At 40.3% G+C, this 16,020-nt stretch overlaps 1 protein-coding gene across 4 annotated transcripts in view; it reads right to left on the minus strand.

Moving 5' to 3' along the window:
- Nucleotides 1-16,020, minus strand: part of LOC133483183 (plexin-A1-like) — a 209,533-nt gene that overhangs the window by 148,985 nt on the left and 44,528 nt on the right. For all 4 annotated transcript variants that reach the window (XM_061783981.1, XM_061783980.1, XM_061783983.1 and 1 more), the window contains one exon: nucleotides 4,108-4,290. In XM_061783981.1, the coding sequence (XP_061639965.1) occupies nucleotides 4,108-4,290 (183 nt within the window). The remainder of the gene's footprint in view (nucleotides 1-4,107; nucleotides 4,291-16,020) is intronic.

Consider the following 16,020-nt stretch of genomic DNA (forward strand, 5'->3'; position numbering starts at 1 on the left):
GTCGTGTAGTGTCACCACGGTCTGCCTGAGATACGACAAGATTTTATGCCAGTAGTCTGACATAGTGCAATCGGGAAAGACAAAATTTGTCTTGTAGTCTGATCCAGGCATAATGTAATCTCATGCATTTAATTGCTCTTACATTTTGTTGGATGGGCACCAAGGGAGTTACAACAGATACATGTGAACACACTGAAACACACAAGGCAGTTTGACAGGTCAGCACAACGAGGCAGTATAATATCAGTCAATTAGACCATGTCATAATGCTGACAAGCATGGCCCCAGTGGAATACACCAATTTGTTAACATTGAATTAGAAGTGATTAGAATGTATTTAAATTTGACACCATGTCAGATACATTTAGTACACGGATAGTGACCATTTAAGGCAATGTGTGCCAAAAATGTGGAGAGGACTATGGATCCCATACTTTCACTCTGCCTGTCACTGCAGCACAGAATGGCATTTTGTCTCTTTCCTTCTCATACATATGCATAAATCAGAGAAAAACAAACGACTTTTGTACAAAAACAGAACGAGATACACTGTGAATTTATCTAGGTTTTCAAGTGTAGGGTTTGGGGGGACAATGACAAAGATTGTTGGCTGAAGCTATTTTCATCTCTACTTTTCTTCGCTAATGTCCAGGTTGGATGCACTGGGAAGAACCTCAGCACCGACCCAACTGAGCCTGGCACAGCCACTCAGAGCACACAGTGGGCAATGGGATCACCCGCCACCTGGCTCACTGGCCACATACACACAGCAGATGGTTCACACTGAACGCCCCCTCACCACAACCAAGTAAATGAACGTAGGTAAAGGAAGCTTAAATACAGGGGAACCTCTACGATATGGCATGATCTTTGATTATGACTGTATTTAAGCTTGGGTGCTGACAGATGAGCAGACATACTGACCAATGTCAGGCCAAGTCAAGCAGTTCCAAGTAATGAAACAACCAAATGAAATGGAGACTTTTAATCTGAAATATCAAATGCGGCGTATGGCTGGCCCACCGCTGTGTCCTTCACCACACAGCAGTATCCAAATCACCGCTGGAATTAGCTAATCATACCAGCTTCATAACTTCAATCCCTCATCGAGTTGCTCATTTTCTCTCTTGACAAGTCAAATGACAAAAGATATCACAGGTAAAATATGATTTTGATAAAAAGAAAATATCCAGCTGGATACAATTGTATAGGATTTTTTTCTACCTGCATTGTGAGTGTAATTGCTTTCCATCAATCTTTCCCTGCCCTTTCTCTAAAACTGTAACTGTACAAAACACCACAAAAGTACCCTCTAGAAGTCTATTCATCCATTCTACAGATATTCTTACTCCTCCTTTCTAGAAGCCCCCAGGCATGGCTATATAAACACTCCTATACAGCAGTGTTCTCCAGGGGAAAGCATAAAGAACAGGGACAGCCTCTGTATTTTCAGCATGAACCACCACAAAACTGTCAGCATCTAAAAACACTGAACTATTTTACTGATGAGATCATTAAATTATAACAACGAGGCACAACCAGACGAGGGCGAACATCTGGTCTTCAATTGATTAAATGTTAATTTTTAATAATTTTAAAAGGTATATGAGAATCTATGTAAATGTTCTGAACTTCCTAAAACCAGTGTTAGCAGTATAATGTTGTCTGGAGTAGTTGTGAAATAGTGGAGGTCTGCGTGGATGAAGACATTATGTTGTTGTTTTTTTATGTTGTTCTTGAGATTGAATCAACAACACCTCTCGATGCTAATGTTAGCATGTCAATAGAATTTTCCATTAATTTTAGCATTTGGCTGGTTGATGGAAAGGGCGGTCTAAAGGAAATGTTGATTGCTTGTTTGAAACACAGAAGGTGTAATTCTTTTCGTTTTAGGTTTAGTTTTGCAGCAAACTTCAGTTGGCAGCTTGAAACGTATACCAAGTTTCCACTCGCAAGTCAAAGCAAAAAAAATGTCCAAATGACTGCTCCTGTCGCAAAAGAATCGTAAGGTGAGGTCACTCCTACTTGAAGGCAGCACTCACTGTAGTCATCAATCAATTACACACTTTGAAGACATTTTCTTTGTCCCCCCCTTGTTTCATTATGAGAATATAAAGTACTAGTTCAATCATTACTTGTCCTTTGTACTTTCATAATTTCATTCTTTATCAATTCTGAACCTTCGGGAGGATTCAATAGGGGGATTGCGTGTATACATCCATAAACACACCTTGCTCATCATAGTGATGTTACACACACATCTATCAAGCAGAGAGCACAATCACACAGAAGAAAGGCCACAAGAACAGCAAAGACAGTGAATAGCTGTCATTTTGACAAATGTGCAACACTATATCATAGTCCAACCTGCATTGTTCTCCTTCCTCAGTCCCTCCTGAACACCACATGGCAAATATCAACATGCATAGTGTGAGTGGAAAACACTACGTGCATATGCAAAATAAGCATTTGAAAGTGCTCAAACATCCAAGTTAATAATATATTCATGATATTGAATATTTGACAGGTCTTGAGCAGAGCGGGGGGAGACTGGTGTGCATTATAATGAGTAACCATTACTCCCATGAGTCCGGTCATTCATAGACTGAGCGCATACGCGCACACAGACAGAACAATAGTTATCCAAGTCACTTCTATCATTTTTCAGCCATCCTCTTAATTGATCACAGAACTGACGAAAGCAAGAGCCTTTAGGCATCACTGCCAATGAATTGATTGATTGAAAGTGAGCTCTTAAAACTGGAGGCAAGCCAGAATGTGGTAACAGTAAGATTTTACATCTGCCGTGACTTACATGACAATCAATGAGGGCAAAACTGTCGACTTGCTGCAAACGGCTCGTTAAACTAACGGGCTTCAAATCGGCCCTGAATTGTCATGAGGAAAATGGGTCTGGCTGCATTTAAATCTTTGCACTGAAGTGTGTGTACACGTGTGTAATGGTGTGGTGGAGGTGGGAGGGTTTTGTGCTAAAGAAATTAAAAGGCAAGCATAGTCCTTTGTGGCCATTCGTTTTTCCTACTGAAGTAGGAAAAGGAAAACAACGGGAAAATTACCCTATTTTCATTTTTTGTTTCGTATCAACAAAAAAATCGGGAAACGAGTCGGCTCCCATCTGTAGTTTGAAAATTGGAAAATGAAAAACGGAAAATGAGCCTTTATCTGATGTTTCGAGTTTGAAAACTGGAAATTGAAAAACGGAAAATGGGCATTTATCTGATGTTCTATTATGTATTTATTTAACAATTCAGGGGAAAAAATACGACCATAATTCTCTTCCTCAAACTTGCTTCATGCGGCTTTGCCTTGACCCGGAAGACGTGAGCTCCGTGCCCACGGTGACGCTAAGATAAAGTCGTCAGCGCATTCCATGTGCCTTCTATGGGAACAAGGGCCTCCCAAGCATGGCCGCCACGTAAGCACGTCGGTTAGCCGGGCTCTGGCCGATCTAGTGTTCATACCTATGGCTCCTCCTGTTGATATCATTAGCTTGTGCGTCTATTTCGAAGCCTCCATTCTCCGGGAATTCTAAACATGGCTTTAGATGACTATGCCAACTTGATAGTGGAGATAAAAACCAACGGCATAACTTTTGGTGAAATCACTACAGGCATTCAGAGAGAAATGTCAGAGTAAGCAGCAGCAGAAGAAGAACGTCTTCCGGGTCAAGGCAAAGCCACATAAAGAAAGTTTGACAAAAAGAATTTTGGTCGTATTTAATTTCCCGACTCGTGTTAAAGAAAAACATAGAACATCAGATAAGGGCTCGTTTACCATTTTTCAATTTCAAATTTTCAAACAAAAAACGGGTTATGAGTCATTGCCTGTTTTTTTGTTTACATACTGTGCAAAAAAATGAAACAGTCGCTTCCTGTTTTTTGTTTACACACAAAACAAAACAAACAAAAATAGGGTCACTTCCGGTGTTTTGTTTTCCTACATCGTAAGAAAAAACGAATAGCCGCAAAGTACATGGACCAAACATGAAATCATCTTATCATAATCCAGAATCACAAAGTGATGATCTTTAATGAACACTACTCATCTAAATCAGTTTGATCGAGAGAAAATGTATATCAGGCATACCTTTTTCAGTTTGCCATTGCGCGTGCCAACAAAAGCCACAGTGTTTCCACGGTAGTCGTATGCTGCCACCGAGGTCATGCCGTCTTCTTTGTCGAGGAAGAGGGGGATCCCCTCAATGGTGCTTGTTCCGCCCAGGGGCTGGTTGAAGTCTTGGCCACAGAAGTTGTCGTCGATCTGCAAAGGCTGGGCAAAGAAGAAATGGCAAATTATTTTAAAATGTCAAATTTACAAATAATTGCCCTATGGATAAAGAAAACAAAGTGCTTTCTATTGAGTGATGCACAGTGTTTTAATATCTTTAGAGTCAGGTACAAGACTTAAGAATGAAGACTAGCACTTTTTCCCACTGTTTGTAAAATCTGACATTTTTCTATTTTTACATTTGTCACTGTTCTGTGTAAATGGCGACAACATGTTATGGGAGGACAAAGACGACCTGGCAATTGGCCTTTGAAAGTAGTATTAGAGTTGTGGAGCTATAGCGGGACCAAGGTGTTGATTTGGTCCGAGTCGTTATGGTCTAAGTCGGACTGAGCGATCAATCAATTTAATTGCTTAATTCAAATGTTTGGGCAGGAAGATTTTATGTTATTTATTTACTTAATTATATCTCTCTTTTTTTTCAGCTTCCGTAGTTCAAAGCGCATCTCTGCTGACGTGCACTGCTTATACTAAGAACATGGCTGTGAAAAAAGAGAAACTACTTTACAAAAGCACAGTCAGCTTCGCCGGTTGGTCGCTCTATTTAGTAAGCTTTCCAATCCTTTAGCGACTATTCTTCAAAAAAGTGACTACAGAGTCAATGTGAAAATTACTCCCCACATGATGTCTGTTTTTCTTAGCGAGAATTAAACACTTAGTTCTGGCTAAAATACAAACAACAGGTGCAGAATCTTCACATTGTTTTGCGTATGACAAGAAAGAAGCCCAGTTGAAGGCAATCCTGGAGTCCATCGTGCTGAACAATTCCAAAGACATGGTGACCATATATGTTGCAAAAGCATGGAAATTATCGACATGCTGATTATTATTTTTTTACCTGAGGTATGTGCTTCATCAGCTGCAAATATTTTACAGAGGTTGTCTCGCCTCTCCTGAACAACTCTAAATAAGATAAGATTGCAGTCTTAAGGCTTCTTTATACTCGCTTCTCATATTGTGGTAAATTTGGGGAAAATGCCTTCTTTGTTGTTCCAGCATGGCTGTGCCTAAATCCACAAAGCAAGGCACAGAAAGCCATGTTTTATGAGTTTGGTGACCTCCATACATGTCCGAATAATGAATAAGTGAATAAAAGTTAGTTTGTCAGACAAGATGTTTGATTGACTAACCGATAAGCTGAAGAGCCGTCTGTGTGCATTAATGAAAGTCTCCAGAGGAAGGTAGTAAGAACACTCCTTTTACACAGGCACATGGGGAGTGTGTAAATGGCAATGTAATCCACAGTCTTATCACTACATCATCTGATTGATCCACAGAGGAGAAAAGATAGCACACCCCAACCCTTACCCTCTCAATCTGACTAAATAGCCTGCAGCAGAAACACTGCTGCATCAATACATCCAGTCTTTTTTTTCTACTTTCCCTTTACTTCCTCTCTCTTTCCAGCTGCTGAAGTAACTAAATCTGCGCGTTCTTATTATGCCCTTCCGCTTCATAAATCTTTTCAGCGCTTCTTGCCAAATCTGTATCAATCATTCATCCACTTTGGAGTCAAAATGTGAATGTGTGTTGGAAAGTTAATTGTCTTCTAAAGTCAACAGTTCTCTCTCATGGTGCGAAGGAATACAAGACTTGGATATTGATGGATATTTATTGCTGTGTGTTCAAGTAAGTGAGACGCAAACAGGTCTTTTCTCAAACAACTTCTATTTCTTAACTATTTCGTAAAAAAATAAATAAATAAATGAATAAAAGCAATGGACAGCTGACACGCTCACAAATAGCAATTGATGACCAGTAAGCCAGACCACCCTGTGAGTTACTTCTCTGTGTGTGCATACATTTTAACAAGCCAAAATCTGTTGTCTCTATATTACAGACAATTGGCGGCAAACCTAACTAGTCACGGGAAAGCACCCCATCAGTCATGATTACATTCAACAACATAAACACCCACACTTGGGCACAACATTCACACAAACACACCCATGACGTCACACCCTAAGGGAAGACATTAACAGCGTTAATCAATTTTTTTTATAGACAGGCTAAATGTCAGAAATGCTGTGTACAGTATCCTCTGGAGTCCATAAGGCTTACCATACACAAAATGCACACCCAAAAAAACATTCAGGAGCCAGTATACATAGTTCTACATGGGACACTGGAGGGTAAAGATCCTAAAACATCTTTGCACATCTGTAAAGCACAAAAGAAAAAAGTTGGATGCAGTTTGAGACTAGGGGTCTTTGAGATCGGAAAATGGTCCGATGTCAGCGAAAAATCAGACTCGATCTAAACTCACCGATTTTAACCACTCTTATACAAGCAGTCCATTCCATGCTCCGCTCCAACACAACTATCCAGCAGCGCCCGGACGGCATGCAGTTCACGTGATCACAACAACGGGTTGCTAAGGTGCTAACACTGTAGCAAGGAGTAAGAGTGAATGTTGCTTGCTTAAAGTCGTTTATTGACACTCCAGTTGAAGTTCATTGTAAAACTAAACAGACAACAAAATAATTACAACTATTTAATGTTCAAATACATCACAGACTTAGATTATTCGTTTTAGTTCCCAAAAACCGTGACCTCAAAGCTATCACACAATGATTAAAAAACACCATTGACTAGCTAAAGAAAATTAGCATCAAACTCACGGCACTTATAGCTCTCAAATGAATGAATATCGGCACACAAACGCTGTATAAACACATACAAACAGGCGATATAACAATACTCTTTGGCATATATTGCTCAAACCATGAAAAACGAGTTATAATAATATTCGATCGGGACTTCTACTTTCTTTGTTATTGCAAGTGTGTATCTCATTGCGTGCACCACTCTACGCCTCAGAAGCCAAGACATGCACAGCAATTACTTTATGTAACCCATTGATTAATAATAAATGGGTCAGTTTTTCTCATACCCACTATTGCTAGTTATTGTTCTCTGTTTAAGTAATATTGGTTGATCAAGCCTTTTCTAACATTCCATACTACAAAATAAGTAAACTATATATGATTATTGCTGAAATCAGATCGGACTGATATTGATATCGGCCAAAACTCAAGGCTGCAATATCGGTATCGGAAGTGAAAAACTTGGATCGGCACATCCCTATTCGAGAGACAAATATCCCCATGTGAATTTAAGATGATTTTGATTTGGTTTTAACCTTTATTTTAAACATGAAACAATTTTTAAAAATCAAACAAGCAACAATAGACAATGAAACACAACTCCAGTTAAAAAAGGAGTTTCAATATGCAAAAGAATACTACCCTGTGTGGTCTGCTATTGATGGGAGACCATATTTAGGGTTCCGCTGTGTTTTCAAGGACACAAAACAACCAGCAGGGATGAAAGAGTTAAGCCAACAGCCTGCTGCTGAGTTGAACAGCGGGGTTTAACAAACACAGGAAAGGAATATTCCGTGTGTGCATTAGGGTGTGCATTACAGTGAACTGTGGGTTACATAGTTGTGGGTTTCCTCGTATAGTGGCCAAGAACATTCATTATTCATCTTGCATCTCTTTTGGATAAATCCTCACTATCCATGGCATACTAACCTAGATTGTTCTTTATCTTTGTTCTAATCTCTACCTACTAGATTGTTCTTTAGCTTTGTTCTAATCCGTACCTGTTTTCATGTCAATCTTGAACTGCTTTGAAGCTTTTGCTACAGAATGCTGTAGCTACTTACAATTTAAACTCTACTATAAACTTCTGCTTTACATGTCATGTATGTTGTGTAGACATGTAGTAATGATATCTGCCGCAGGTGGTAGATGTCAGGGTAAAGATAATTACAGCTAACAAGTGGCACTACCACATTTTCTTATCCCTGTGGGAGGAAAGGATGTGCAGTATTTATGAAAATGCTGTATTTAGCAGCTTTCAATCCAGAATGCTGCAGTACATTCTTTAAAGTGTAACGTAATCTTCAGCTTTAAAGATACCATGATTGCTGTGCAAGTGTTTTGTTGTGGTAATATCTACTGCAACAAATTTTGGTAGCAGATTTCATCCATCCATTAATCCATTTTCGATAGCGCCTGTCCTCATTATGGTCATGACTCATGGGTGAGCTGGAGCCGATCACAGCATATCCCAGCTGACTTTGTGAGAGAGGTAGAGTACACCCTGGACTGAACAACGGTCAGTCGCAGTGTACATCTAGACAAACGACCACTCATACTCACATTCACATCAATGGACAATTTGGAGTCTTCATTTAAACTACAACCCCAATGAAGTTGGGACGTTGTGTTAAACATAAATAAAAACAGAATACAATGATTTGCAAATCATGTTCAACCTATATTTAATTGAATATACTACAAAGACAAGATATTTAATGTTCAAACTGATAAACTTTATTGTTTTTAGCAAATAATCATTAACTTGGAATTTTATGGCTGCAACACGTTCCAAAAAAGCTGGGACAGGGTCATGTTTACCACTGTGTTACATCACCTTTTCTTTTAACAACATTCAATAAACGTTTGGGAACTTAGGACTCTAATTGTTGAAGCTTTGTAGGTGGAATTATTTCCCATTCTTGCTTGATGCACAGCTTCAGCTGTTCAACAGTCCGGGATCTCCGTTGTCGTATTTTACGCTTCATAATGCGCCACACATTTTCAATGGGAGACAGGTCTGGACTGCAGGCAGGCCAGTCTAGTACCCGCACTCTTTTACTACAAAGCCGCGCTGTTGTAACACGTGCAGAATGTGGTTTGGCATTGTCTTGCTGAAATAAGCAGGGACGTCCTGAAAGAGACGTTGCTTGGATGGCAGCATATGTTTCTCCAAAACCTGTATGTACCTTTCAGCATTAATGGTGCCTTCACAGATGTGTAAGTTACCCATGCCATTGGCACTAACACAGCGCTATACCATCACAGATGCTGGCTTTTGAACTTTGCGCCCATAACAAAGGACACAACGTCCACAATTTTCAAAAACAATTTGAAATGTGCACTCGTCGGACCACAGAACACTTTTCCACTTTGCATCAGTCCATCTTAGATGAGCTCGGGCCCAGAGAAGCCGGCGGCGTTCCTGGGTGTTGTTGATAAATGGCTTTTGCTTTGCATAGTAGAGTTTCAAGTTGCACTTACGGATGTAGTGCCGAACTGTATTTACTGACATTGGTTTTCTGAAGTGTTACTGAGCCCATGTGGTGATATCCTTTACACAATGATGTTTTGATGCAGTGCCACCGGAGGGATCGAAGGTCACTGGCATTCAATGATGGTTTTCGGCCTTGCCGCTTACATGCAGTGATTTCTCCAGATTCTCTGAACCTTTTGATGATATTATGGAACGTAGATGATGAAATCCCTAAATTCCTTGCAATTGTACGTTGAGGAACATTGTCCTTAAACTGTTCGACTATATTCTCACACACTTGTTCACAAAGAGGTGAACCTCGCCCCATCTTTGCTTGTGAATGACAATTCAGGGAAGCTCCTTTTCTACCCAATCATGGCACCCATCTGTTCCCAATTAGCCTGTTCACCTGTGGGATGTTCCAAACAGGATGTTTGATGAGCATTCCTCAACTTTCTCAGTCTTTTTTGCCACCTGTCCCAGCTTTTTTGGAACGTGTTGCAGCCATAAAATTATAATTCTGATTCGTTGCTAAAAACAATAAAGTTTATCAGTTTGAACATTAAATATCTTGTCTTTGTAGTGTATTCAATTAAATATAGATTGAACATGATTTGCAAATCATTGTATTCTGTTTTTATTTATGTTTAACACAACGTCCCAATTTCATTGGAATTGGGGTTGTAAATGCATGGGTTTTTGGGGGTGGTTTGTGATGAAGTAGTTGTATTACAAAGATACAAAGGTAATTAGAGCTACCTACTGGCACCAGCTATAGTCAACCTTCACAGCACTTACTGTATTACTATTTGAGGAACTATAGTCCATCACAAGTAAAGAATTCATTAAACATGATTTAGTTAGTGTCACAGTGGATGACTGGTTAGCACATCTGCCTCACAGCTCTGAGGACTCGGGTTCAAATCCGGCCTTGCCTGTGTGAAGTTTGCATTTTCTGTCCGTGCCTGCGTGGGTTTTCTCCGGGTACTCCGATTTCCTCCCACATCCCAAAAACGTTCACGGTAGGTTAAGCGAAGACTCTACATTGCCCATATGTGTGAGTGTTAATGGTTGCTTGTTTATATGTGCCTTGCAATTGGCTGGTGACCAGTTCAGGGTATACCTCTTGCCCAAAGATAGCTGGGATGGGCTCCATCACACCCGTGACCCTAGTGAGGATAACCGGTACAGAAGATGGAAGGATGGATTAATGATATAGTTACATATGGCTCGGTATACATTTGACTAATGATGTGTGATCGTTGGTTAGACGCGTTTCTGCCAAATGGTCACTACTGTTTTTTCCTGTAAGGATCTGTTTGTACTCACTTCACACTAGACACCAATGAAATGCACTTTTTCACATGGCCCCAAACGGGTGTATACAAACAAATCAGCCAGCAATAACACTGGGTGATTACCGATGTACGCAGGCTGCCCCGTGCAAAAAATTAGATGGCCATTTCTTTAACATTTCATGTTAGTAAAATATGTGTGGGCAAACATTATTCCAGCCTCAAGTGAAATTTATCAATAGTCACCTCCTTTTAAAGGAACAGCAGGGGACTTGTGTAGGCCAACATACAGTATGTGATGATGAGTACCTTTTGATGCTGTAAAGAGAAACATTAGTTCTTCCTCAAAAATGTGTTGGGCAGTGTGTTAATAGACACTACCTAAAACGACTGAAATTGCAGTAAAAACATTTCTTTGAATTAATAGAGAGGACTCACACTGTGCACACGTTATTGTTCCATGTGTGAGACAGCAAAACATTGGGTTAAAAAGAAAACAAAACAAAAAAATACCATCACACTCAACTCCGAACAGTCTTGTGACCATCATAACAGGTAACCATGTAGCATGATAATTGTAGATAATGAAGCTACGTACACTAAAAAAATTCTCTTCTGTGAGAGTGTATGTGCATCTGTGTGTGCTATTTTTTAAAGGAAATTAATCATTTGCTGGCAAACACAGGGGCAGTACCCCGGCAGCCTCTCACATTGTTTTCCTATCAGATGATAAAGGTTTTTACAGTAGAACTGTACAACACACATACAAACAGTGAGCACTAGTCTAGGTTCCGAGACGCATGTGCCTTCACCTGAGTGTGCATAGCAGAGTGAAGAATTGTGGGAGAAGCCACCTCATAAATTACACAGAAGTCTCAGTGGAGGCCTTGAACTTGTAGAGAAATTGCTAGTTTTTTCAAGAGGTTCTGCAGTTTGTGTGTGCGACAACAAGCACTCCTGGTGATTTATTGCAGGGGAACAATTCTGCACCTAATGGTAAAGCACTACATATTCATAATGTAACGCTGAATTTCCAATGTGCAAATCTGTTTAGCCAAATAACATTGGTGCTCAATGTGTTTGAGGGAACCTTTATTAAAGTGATTTCAACTACATTTTATGGAAAACTGTGACCTACTTGCTTAACCGGTCAAATTCAAATTGTGGCTTGCTGAAGGTTGCTCACAGTGCATCTCGCATCTCTTTGACTACAATTCAATCAAACACTTTTTTTTAATTTTATTTTTAATTTATCTTTATTGATCAAAAATTCAGAAGTGTTGCCAATTCCATATTTATGTATGAGCAGCAACAATTTCTATGTTCAGTACACCAATTGCACAAACTCCAGAGGCATTGAGAAATCTAAAAGTTGTCAACACATACAGTATCTATACCACAATGTACGTGACTAAAGAGAAAATCAGGAAAAATAATATAGCTTGTATGTACAGCTGCTGAAATAAGCATTTAGCACGTCACCATTTTTCTCATTAAATATATTTCCAAAGGTGCTACTGACATGAAAATTTCATCAAATGTTGGGAACAAATATCAGAAATTCAGTTGTCTGTAATGTGAAACGACACAGGGAAAAAGTATTGAACACGGCAACTGATATTTATTTAATACTAGGCTTTGCACGATCAGGATTTTTGGGGCCGATCACCGATCAGCAAGTTAAAAAAAAAAAAAAAAAAAAACGATAACCGATCACTGATCCGATCACAAGATGGAGCAATGTGTCTATTTACATGACTTGTTCATTTATTGTATATACTTGTGTACTGTATACTGTATCCATCCATCCATCCATTTTCTGTACAGCTTATCCTCACAAGGGTTGCGGGCGTGCTGGAGCCCGTCCGTCCCAGCTCAAATTATTCTCGAGCATTTTAGACAAAAGTTAAAACACCAATGATCTCTGGGGGGCATTCAAGGATTGGCCACTGACATAAGTTTCGGTCAAATCAACATTACATGACAGAAATAATGGGCGCTAACTTACTCTAATTAAATTACTTTATTGCAATGAAGTTACTTTAATAAATACTGTTAATGAGATGCTTACTCTAACTTTCTCACTGTCCCAGTTATATGGATGGGTGTTGTCCAGAGTTCGAGTCCGTTATTTTTATTTTTTTTATCTCCTCTCCCCCCCCCCCCCCCCCCCCCCCGCCACGCTGCTTGAACGCGGCATGCTCCTCATGTACATTCTTCAGGTGCTCGATCAAATTTGTTGTGTTTAAGAATTTAGATGACGTTCCCCACGAGGTACTTCAGTTGTGCACAGACCGCAAATAACTTACGTGTTGTTTGTCTGAGACACCGCAAACTAGTCCCACACCGACGACGTGTTTTTTCACCGACAAGATTGAAAAAACTTTATTGGCCGTCAGATAGTTACAGTACTGTGCTACAAGACACGTGACAAGGCTAAAAATAAACTAGCTTGTGGATTCATATGCAACGGCGACGCAGAGTTAAAGGTCTTGTGCGCAGCCGATCGATGACGTCATTGATCGAATCGGCGACTTACGACATGAAAGCCGATCAGCGTAAAATTAACCAATAACACCGATCAGATCGGCGTAAAGTCCAATAGCACCTTTGAAAGTATATTTAATGAGAAAAATAGTGACGTGTTAAATACTTCTTTCAGCTGCTGTCTATATTATGTATATTGTATTTATAGAGAAGAATTATTTACATTATATATGTTCAGCACCACAGAGCCCCAAGATTTAAAAAATACAGTAAAACCACCAAAGCAGACTCGTCTGTTACAGAACAATGGCCAGCATTTGATGTGTTAGAATAGTGTGCCCATAAACACATCCTAATATTTGCCAGTTGCCAGAAATTATGATGCAGCACAAATAAGAAGTCCACACTGGGGCAAGTGGATTCATCTCTGGTGAGTATGGTGTATTTTATTTAAACTTTTTGATGATTGTATTAGTTATATTATTAGATAAATATTGATTGTGAACTGCTCCAAATGATATTTATAGTATAGAGGTTTTGAGTTGTTTAGAGGACGACCAAGTGTTAACTATGTTTCCTGCTTTAGTAACAATGGTATTCATCTCAAATATGTGATATTCTCTCTCTCTCCCTCTCTCTCTCTCTCAGCAATGCCACGCATTGTTACATTAGTTTTTTACATTTTTAGTTTGGGTCAGGCGCTGAAAGAGTTTAGGGAAACCCTTGCTACTATAGAGGGTGAGAAGTGTATATAAAGAGTCTGACAATGCAACCTTATGGTGAGTACAAGCCAAACTGTAGGCAGGTCCCAAGCCCGGATAAGTGCAGAGGGTTGCGTCAGGAAGGGCATGCGGCTTAAAACTTTGCCAAACAAATATGAGCGTTCATCCAAAGAATTCCATACCGCATTGGTCGTGGCCAAGGTTGACAACCTACAGGGCGCCGGTGGAAATTCAGTTACTGTGGGTCGAAGATGAAGGAGAGGTGGAAAGTGGGTTCTTAGGCAGAAAGAGAAGAGGAAAGCAAAGAGGTGAGAACTGAATGTTGGGACTATGACAGGAAAAGCTCAGGAGTTGGTTGACATGAGGATGACAAGAAAGGTTGCTATATTGTGTGTCCAGGAGAGCAGGTGGAAAGGCAGTTGGGCTAGAAGTTTAGGGGTATGGTTCAATTTATTTTACCATGGTGTAGATGGGAACAGAAATGGAGTAGGCATTATTTTAAAAGGAAGAGTTAGCTAAGAATGACTTGGAGGTGAAAAGTATCAGATCGAGCAATGAGGCTAAAACTTGAAATTGAGAGTGTTATGTATAATGTGATTAGTGGCTAGGCCCCACAGGTAGGATGTGACCTAGAGGTGAAAGAGAAATTCTGGAAGGAGCCAGACGAAGTAGTTCTGAGCATCCCAGACAGAGAGAGTCGTGATTGGTGCAGATTGTAATGTAAGAAGTGATGGGTAAGTTTGGCATCCAGGTAAGGAACTTCGAGGGACAGATGGTGGTAAATGGCTGTAGTGAACACTTTCTTTCAGAAGAGGCAGGAACATAGGGTGACCTAGAAGAGCATTCAGGTGGATTACATTTGTGCAGACGATGTAATCTGAAGGAGGTTACTGACTGTAAGGTAGTGGTGGGGGAGAATGTGGCTAGACTGCATAGGATGGTGGTGTGTAAGATGACTCTGGTGGTGGGGAGGAAGATTAAGAAAAAGGCAGAGCAGAGAACCGTGTGGTGGAAGATGAGAAAGGAAGAGTGTTGTGCAGCTTTTCGAGAAGAGGTGAGACGGGCTCTCGGTTGACAGGAGGAGCTTCCAGAAGACTGGACCATGAAAGCCAAGGTTATCAGAGCGACAGGCAGGAGTGTACTTGGTGTCTCTTCTGGTAGGATAGGGGAGAAGGAGGCTTGGTGGTGGAACCTCAAAGTACAAGAAATCATACAAGGAAAGAGGTTAGCTAAGAAGAAGTGGGAGATTTAAAGGACCGAGGAGAGGAGAAAAGAATACACAAAGATGCGACGTAGGGCGAAGGTAGAGGTGGTAAAGGCAAAACAAGCGGCATATGATGAGGTATACCAGGTTGGACACGAAAGAAGAAAATAAGGATCTATACAGGTTGGCCAGTAAGAGGGATAGAGATGGGAAGGATGTGCAGCAGGTTAAGGTGATTAAGGGTAGAGATGGAAATGTGTTGACTGGTGCCAGTAGTGTGCTGGATAGATGGAAAGAATGCTTTGAGGAGTTGATGAATGAGGAAAATGAGAGAAAGAAGAGTAGAAGAGGCAAGTGTGGTGGACCACAAAGTAGCAAAGATTAGTAAGGGGGAAGTTAGAAAGGCACTGAAGAAAAATGAAATGGGAAAATGGAAAGGCAGTTGGTCCTAAAGACACACCTGTAGAGGTATTCAAGCATCCAGGAGAGGTGGGCTGTGGAGTTTTTCCACCAGCTTCTTCAACTGAATTCTAGCGGATGAGAAGATGCCTGATGAATGGAGGAAAAGTGTCCTGGTGCCCAATTTGAAGAACAAGGGTGATGTGCACAGCTGTGGGAACTATAGAGGAATAAAGTTGATGAGCCACACAATGACGTTATGGGAAAGAGTAGTGGAGGCTAGAGAGGCTGGACTCGGGGCAGAATTGAGAATTTTCAAGCAACGGTAAGGTTTCATGCCTAGAAAGAGTACTACAGATGCATTATTTTCCTTGAGGCTGTTGATGGAAAAGTACAGAAAAGGTCAGAAGGAGTTACATTTTGTCTTTGTAGATCTAGAGAAAGCCTATGACAGAGTACCCAGAGAGGAACTGTGGTACTGCATGCGGATGTCTGAAGTGGCAGAAAAGTATGTTAGAATAGT

This window comes from Phyllopteryx taeniolatus, chromosome 9, assembly GCF_024500385.1.
Source record: "Phyllopteryx taeniolatus isolate TA_2022b chromosome 9, UOR_Ptae_1.2, whole genome shotgun sequence".
Taxonomy (NCBI): domain Eukaryota; kingdom Metazoa; phylum Chordata; class Actinopteri; order Syngnathiformes; family Syngnathidae; genus Phyllopteryx; species Phyllopteryx taeniolatus.